The sequence below is a fragment of the Protopterus annectens genome, chromosome 2.part0 (genome assembly GCF_019279795.1).
Source record: "Protopterus annectens isolate FY-2018-M chromosome 2.part0, PAN1.0, whole genome shotgun sequence".
In the NCBI taxonomy this organism is placed as follows: Eukaryota; Metazoa; Chordata; order Ceratodontiformes; family Protopteridae; genus Protopterus; species Protopterus annectens.
In genome coordinates this window covers 218,208,878-218,217,202 of record NC_056728.1, presented here as the reverse complement: position 1 = coordinate 218,217,202, position 8,325 = coordinate 218,208,878, and the positions used below count along the sequence as shown (strand labels likewise).

Below are 8,325 nucleotides of genomic sequence, written 5' to 3'. Positions count from 1 at the left end.
AACTGCTTGCCTGCCTATACTGGAAAGGGGGTTCAGACTTGGCAGGTTTTGCTAAATTTGGGGGTCAAGTGGAAACCTATGCAGAGAAGATAAAATGTGGACCCACAGATCAGCACCATCTATCCACAACTGTACTATAACACAGAGAATTCAATCAAGTCAGAATGAAATGAAAAAAAAAAAAGTAAATTAATATTAGCATCTGTCTTGTTTCACTTCTCATAAGTGTAATAAGAAACTCTTATGTAGTAAAACCTGACCAGACAGTTGACAAATCCAGAATATGAATATGTATATAACAAGAGACACAAATGAATGATAAATTCTAAAGCAGTGCATTACAATAAAGGAATAAGCAGTGAGGAACTAAGTGCAATCACAACCCAGCTTTGAAGGACTGACTGTAATCAAAATAATCCTTCCTGGCTAGGGACACCAATGAAACTAGCAACACTTCCGGGAAGTCTATATAATAAAAAGAAAGTCCCAGCAGCCGATTCAAAAAGGACAGGTCACATACCTATGCATCTTTAAAACAGTGACAGCATGTGTTCTGAATGGGTGACACACACTTTTGATGCTGGAATACCATGCGCTAGACTCATTTTACACTACTGATACAGCAGGGTAACATAAGGGCGGGTGCTGCTTTCGCGAGGGCTCCATCCTTCTGAGGAGATGTTAAACTGAGGTTCCATTGCTTGACTTGGGTCTAGCTCAGGTGGATGTAAAAGACCTCACTGCACTTATCCAAGAGTATTGGAATTTCTCCAGTTCCTTGGCTAAATTTTCCTGGTCAGTATGAATACCCTCAGGTTTCCCCTGAAATGAATAAATAAATGTACATTTACTTCACAGCATCAAAATGTGGTGCGACTCTAGCCTTCCATTTTGGAGGCTTTCTTGAACCACAGCCTATCCCCAAGAAAAAAAAAGTCAGTCATAAAACACTCCTAACATGGTTTCCAGGCCTAACTTGTTCTCAAGTGCCTGAAGTCCATTCGTAAACTTGGCCACCAGAATTAAAAATGGAAATCCAGTTGTTAAACCAACAAGCAGGCAGGAAGGCTCAACACCACTATGCTGACATAAGAAAAGAAGGGTGCCACCATCTTTAGACAAGGACAAATGAATATCATATGAAACTCTACACAAGCAGTAAAGGCAGAAACAATTCAATAGCAATTAATGTAGTGAAATGCTCTATTACCTACTCCCATACAAGACGTCAGTGCAAGGGTTTTTTTGAGGTGCAGATAGACCAAATAAGAAAAACCTAAGCAAGCTGTACTCTAGCTGTCCAACAAGTAAAAACAAAAAATGTTCTCTTAAGATTCCTTAGCTACTCTGAAACTGGCAGCATACGGCGATATTACCACCAAAGGATATTAAAATAAGTAAGAAAAACTTAATGAAGTCTTCGATATTCATCACTTCATTAACTGGTGCTTTAATTCCCTGGAAGAATCACTAGAGAAGAATTATCTACAGGACTAATGAAAATGGTGTTTTTTGCAAGAATTTACACAGTAAATAAAATAAAGGTTTTACAAATGGACCTCCTAATGACCACAGCTACACTGTATCATAGTTAAACATGTGACCCTCCCTTATTTCAAGGTATGAGTCAGTGCGACACTTTCAATGTCACAACATAAAATAAAAAGGATATACAAAGTATTGGGCCTTTCTAAAATTCAACCATGGCTACCTTCATAAGCAACCTTTGTAGGTTCATAAAGATTTTGATGTTCTTGCTTATTTTAATAGTGTACCATAGAATCCATTATTAGAGCTGCCTACTGCTAAACTTGACATCCTCAAGTACTTCTTTGTTACTCAAAGTTTCATCACAAAAGTCTGTAAAGTACTTCATTTACAGATAATAATTAAACTGTCTTACAGGCGGCAGCAGCAGCAACAATAATTTTGAAACGGACTTTGTTGATTATAGATAGGTAAACTTTGAAAGGCAGTATCAGTGACACGATCGTGCAAGCAGCTGTGGTCACCAATGCACACAGACTAATGCACCTCAGACATCAAAATTACACTTCATTGCAAAAATAAATTTCTCTATGTACATACAGTTGTATATCTTACATGTAAATTTTACAGTGCTGTTGCATGTTTTAATACAAGACAAAAAGAAGTTGCTAAGTGCCATAAAAAACAAGCATCTTTTACAAATAAACACATCATGCTAAACGGTTATTGTCCATGTGTAAGTTAAGTGTTGAAGGGCTACTGTCTGTGTAAGTCACAGACTGAAGCCTATGTGTGATGCACTTCATGAAGCATAAATTCCCGTGGTATACTTGTTTCTGGCCCATATAATTTAGATGCTCTTCTTTCAAATGCTGCCACCATCTGCTTGACGACTTCATCAAAAAACACCGTAGCAAGTTGGGAGTGCAGAAGGGAACGGAATTCAAAGGAAACCTAGAAGATAATAAAAGTTTTACTATGATACTCAAGCTAAAAGAAAAGGCGAAATTTACAGTATACAAAAAGCACTGCATATATGCGCAGAATCTAACAGGGCTACTTTTGTTTTCCCATATTATTATCAATGACTGCTAATCTACAAACCACACTTCAGACAATGATTATATATTTTTATGCACAATTCACTGTATATATTTAACTTTCTGTTTAGTCTCTGTGTAAAGTGTAATGGAAGAGCACTCAAAAAATATACCATGACAATGAAAGCACCTTTTCACATCTTTTTACCATGTGCTAATCCTGAGTTTTTTTCTAGACTTACATATAAGCCCACTTCATTGCTACAAAACATATCTTTCTCCTCTTACATGCCCTACCCAAATGAATCCTAAAATCACAAACATTCTTGAACCCAATTTTTTTCTTACCTTTTAATGACTTTTGTATAATTTCAGATGTCCTTTTTGACACCATAAAAATAAAGTTGTGCAATGCTGTCATTACAACAGTAGCTCCTTGAATCATGTAGATACCTGGGTAGCTCATCAAACAGTCTTACTGGTTACAACCAAAGCAGTTGTCCCCTCCTCCTACGTACATTAGATCCTAAGCATTCAGGGGCTCAAAATAATTTGGTACACACAGCAACACACTAAATCAGTTCTTTCTACAGAAATGAAAAATACCCCAAACCTTGAAACAGAATGACATAATGCTAAAAATTCAGAGTGTTTACAGGGCAGAATCTATCCATGAACCATAACCACCTTGCCAATACCCAATCTTACACAGAACCTGCTGCCTGCAGGAGGGCAAAACAAGTCAGTTCAGGAATAAATTTATGGACACAAATCCAAGCATCATGATTTGCCTTAAAGTAAGTAACAGTATCACTCTGTTTTATACACAACAGAAGACGGGGAAAGAATTCAGTAATACACCTGTCTCTTTAGTGTGTCCTTTTTTTTTTTTTTTTTTTTTTTTTTTTAACAGAGATTGAAGTCTTTAGTTGAAGTGTTTGAGAAAGCCTTTTGCTTTCTGGGGAAGGGTTACATCTTTAACTGCAAGGAATGTTGGATATAAATCAGTTCATAGGAGTCTTTACAAGAGACAGAGTATAGAGATAAGAGCTTAAAGCTTGTTTTTTTTTAAACCTCTTTATTGAATGATCACTTGTAGCACAGATAAACTTCAATGTGTATAAAAGTAATCAAACCATATTAACAAGTTCACATTTACAAACATTATACATCACACATACATTGTTCTACACCACAGAATCAAAGCAAAATTAAATAGTTCAGCTACTGCCTTCTCTTAAACCTCATTCCTACTCCAAAACATTTTCCTGCATGTACTGTTCCCACAATTTCCATTTTTTCTATGTAATTTATTCCTACCCTTTTCTGAAGATCCCATCTTTCATCTCTGTTACAATATTCACTACTTCAAGTATACTTAGTTTAAACTTCGATTTCCATTTTTTAGTAATTGCTTTTTTGGCAGCCACCAAAATTAAACTTAACAAGGCCTTACTATGTCTCGACAATTCATATCCTATATAAAAAAAAATTTTTCTTAATTGCACTTGCTTGCCCAGTATTCCTGACAAGAGTACTCTGTAGGGAATTTTTAAAGTCTGCCATCTCATTACACTCTTGAGAAAGAATAGTTGTGTAAGAACTTACCATAACCTTAGATGTCCTTCTCTTCCATGTTGTAGTATTCATAACAGTAGGGAGTTGCTGCCTGCAGCGCCACTGTCCAGCCAGTATACCAAAGTCTTTGTTCGAGGAGGGTGTGTGTGATGTCCCTTACCAGGGCCATAAACCGACGTTGGGGATAAAAGTAACATCTGCACGCACCCTCATCAGAATGTTTTGCCACATACAGTAGAGCTCCTGTGGGTTTAAAGGTGGGTCCTACTTGGAGATCCTTAGACTTACATGCAAGCCAGGTCCAGGGTAGTAGGTAGGGTGTGTTGAGCGTGGAGACTGGGGAGAGGAATGACCATGTCCCCACAGGTAGGCCATGGTGTGATGGAAGAAAGAGGGGGTAGATGGGTGGGACTGAATACTGCAACATGGAAGAGTAGGACATCTAAGCTTACGGTAAGTTCTTACACAACTATTCTATGTCCATCTATTTTCATGTTGCAGTATTCATAATAGTAGGGAAAGTGCCAGAGCTTTAGGTATGAACCTGGGTGGAGGAGTGGTTTCCTTGGTCAACCAGGCCTTGGTGGACTGACCTGGCAAACCTTACTCTTGCTCTGGAGGCCATGTCCAGCTTTTCGTGCTTGGTGAAGGTGTAGACTGAGGTCCAAGTGCCTCCTTCTAAAATGGAGAAGTCAATGCCTTTGAAAAAGGCAGAAGAGGAGGCAGCTGCCCTGGTAGAGTGAGGTTTAACATGGCCCTGCAAGGATTTTTCATGATGGGAGTAGCACAAGGTGATGGATTTAGAGATCCATGAGGAAATGGTCTGTTTGGAGACATAGCCTTCCCTAGGGCTCTGGGATGGAAGGAGATGAATAATAGATTTTCTAATAGATTTTCTTTTGTCCAAGTAGTACCTGAGTTGCCAGTGTACATCCAAGGAACAAAGACTCCTCTCTGAGTTTTGTGGATGAGGGTAGAAAACTGGTAGGTTAATGGTTTGATTTAATGAAAGTTCATTAACTACCTTGGGCATAAATGAAGGGTTGGTCCTGAGAGCAACTCTGTCCTTGTGGAAAACAAGATAAAGAGAGGTAGTCATAAGGGCTTGTATCTCTGAAACCATCCTGGTGGAGTTTAGGGCCACTAGCAGAACTGTTTTCAGGGTGCATAATTTCAGGGAAACTGAGTGAGATGGTTCAAAAGGAGGTAAAGTTAGTTTTTCTAATACGAAATTGAGGTCCCAAGGAGGGGGAGTAGGTCTCCTGGGGGGTCTGATATGAAGGACTCCTTTCAGAAACAGCTCGACTTCTAGCCTGGATGCTACAGGAAGTGAAATAGGCAGACAAGCAGAAATGGCAGATAAGTGGACTTTGACTGAAGAGTAAGTTAGTCCTGAGTGGAGCAGCTCACACAAATAGGATAGGACCATTGGTATAGGAATAATAAGCGGGTCCTGATTTTTCCTTTGACACCACTTGGAGAATCTGCACCATTTTACTACATAGTTTCTCCTGGTACTAGGTTTTCTGGTCTCCTGCAGAACACTGAGTACGTCCTCTGAATATAGGTGTCTGTAAGGGATTAGAACCCTATCACCCATAAGGTCAATTTCAGGTTGTTCACCTGTGCGTGGTGTAGGGATTCCTTGTCCTGTGTGAGCAGGTCTAGTCAGTGGGGTAACCTGTGGTGACTGCCCTTGGCCAAAAAGTGTAGGAGGGGAAACCAATGCTGTCTTGGCCAAAACGGGGTCACCAGTAGGATTTTGGGTTTGTCCTTCTGAATTTTCAGAAGGACTTTCTGAATTAGTGTGAAAGGATGGAAGATATAAAGGTGCATTCCCTCCCAAGAAAAGGAGAATGCACTCTCTTTCCAAGCTTGTAGATGTGGATCCCTTGTGCAGAAGTTGGTCATCTGTTTGTTCTAGGGGAAGGCAAAGAGATCTGCTTGTGGAACACCCCACCTGTGTATCAGGTCCAGGAAAACCTCTATGTGAAGCATCCATTCATGAGAGGGGTTGAGGTTCTGCTGAATTTGTCTGCCATAACATTCTCTGTTGAGGGGATGTACAGTGCTACCCGATGGACCTGGAGAGAAGATGTTAAGTTCCAAATCTGGATGGCCATGCTGCATAGGGGGTAGAACCTTGTTCCCCCTTGTTTGTTGATGTACCACAGGACCATCATGTTGTCTGTGATTACTTTCAGAGTTCCTGGCAGGAGGGTAAATTGGAAGGTTAGAAGAGCTAGTAATAATTCCCTCATTTCCTTGATGTTGATGTGGTCCTTTTGTCTTAGAGTAGACCATTTGCCTTGTACTGAAAATGGTTTCTGGTTTGTTAGGAGCACTGCACCCCATCCCAGGTCTGACGCATCTGTGGAGAACTGTTGTTGGGAGGCTGGAACCTGTAGGTGGGTTCCTAGGTTGAGGTGCAGTGCTGACACCCACCACTGTATTCCTTTTTTAGGCATAGAAGTAGGGGAAGGGGCGAGTGCATGGGTTGGGAGACTTGGCTCCATAGGTTTTTTAGGACCCACTGGATTCTGCACATGTGGAGTCTTGCCAGAGGTAACATGGGTATCAGAGATGCCATGTAGCCTAAGATTCTCAGGAATTCCCAAGCTATCAAGGAGGAGTGGGTGAGGATCTGTGTAAAATATAGTTAAAGGACAACCGCGCCCTCAGACTCAAAAAACATATTAATTTCATCATGGTTTGATGTTTCCTACATTTTGATAGCACTATGAGACTATTTTGAGCTTTTTAGATATTTTAGATGCAGACCACATGGGGTCTGGCATATTGAAAAAATTCAGACTGTTTTACACTGCCTCAAATAATGCATTCTGGGATACTTAGTCTCCAAAAGCTGCTGTCACTTCATTGACTTAACAGGCATTCACTGCAGTCTTAAAATCGGTTAAAATTATCCTTTTCAATGACCACTTAAAAACACAAAGCTGCGCAGATGCACAGAACAGAACTGAAAAGGCATTTTTCTAGCCCTTTCATCTTAGAAATGCTAAATTGCTTTCTTTGTGAAGGCTGAAATCTAGTTCTTCAAGAATATTTTAGACGCCCCCCCCACACACACACACACACACACACACACACACACACACACACACACACATTCCACTTTGCAGCTGTGAAAGGCTTGGGAGGACACAATATAGTTAAAGGTCTTTGACCCTTTGGTCTGGGATGAAGGCTTTCATGCTGTCTGTTCTGATCCTGCACCCCAAGAAAACTATCTCCTGAGAGGGGGTCAGATGAGATTTTTCTAGATTTAGGGTGAACCTTAGTTGAGTTAGGGTGGAAGGGATTTGATGTAGGTGAATCTGAAGCACATGGTAGCCCTGATGAAGGATGATCAGGTCGTCTTGGTATGGGTGTATTTGTATAACCTGAGTCCTGCAGTGAGCAATGAAGGGGCTAGGCACTTTGTGAACACTCGAGGGGCAGTGGAGAGACCAAAGGGCAAGGCAGAGAATTGAAAATGGCAGGAGCCTACAGCAAAGCAGAGGTATTTCCTGTAATTGGGGTGGATAGGAATGTGGAGGTAGGCATCCTTCAAATCCAGGGTTACTATGAATGCTTGTGGGGGTATGATTGGTAATAGAAGGGGTAAGGTAATCATTTTGAAGCTGGGAACTTTGAGGAAGAGGTTTAGGAAAGATGTGCCTGGGATTGGCCTCCAAGGGCCGTCTTCCCTTGGTACACAAAACATCCTGAAGTAAAAGCCTGTGTTTCTTTGTGGGGCAGGTACCTGTTCTACGGTACCCTGAGTTAGGAGTTGCTGAATGATGGCTGGAAATAGGTGGGTTTGTTTTTTTTTTGGAGGTTGTGGAATACCTTGGAAAGGTGGAAGCATCCACCAAGTCATGAAATATCCTCTTTGAATGACAGAGAGGACCCATTGCTTTGCTGTGATTATCCGCCAGGAGGGCAGGAAGAGGGTGAGACCAAGGGATAAGGGTGTGTTTGGGTCTAAAGGAGATGAGTCACAGTGGAGGTGGTCTGGATTGGTCAGACTGACTCCGAAAGGATGTAGAGGAGGAGCTGGTGGTAAACCTGGGAGTAGAATTTTTCCTGGGTTGTCTACATCCCTTCTATTGAGGAGCTGTGTGAAAGGACGGTCTTCTAAAAAAGGAGAGCTTCTGTGGGTAGTTTCTATGGTATCTGGGAATAGGGGATACCAGAAGATGTTTGGGATTTTGTA

General features: G+C 40.9%; 1 protein-coding gene across 1 annotated transcript in view; it reads right to left on the bottom strand.

Moving 5' to 3' along the window:
* Positions 1-1,412: 1,412 nt before the first annotated feature.
* Positions 1,413-8,325, bottom strand: part of COQ10B (coenzyme Q10B) — an 860,158-nt gene continuing 853,245 nt past the window's right edge. The window contains exon 5 of the mRNA XM_044060303.1: positions 1,413-2,442. Coding sequence (XP_043916238.1) covers positions 2,275-2,442 — 168 coding nt within the window. The 3' untranslated portion in view covers positions 1,413-2,274. The remainder of the gene's footprint in view (positions 2,443-8,325) is intronic.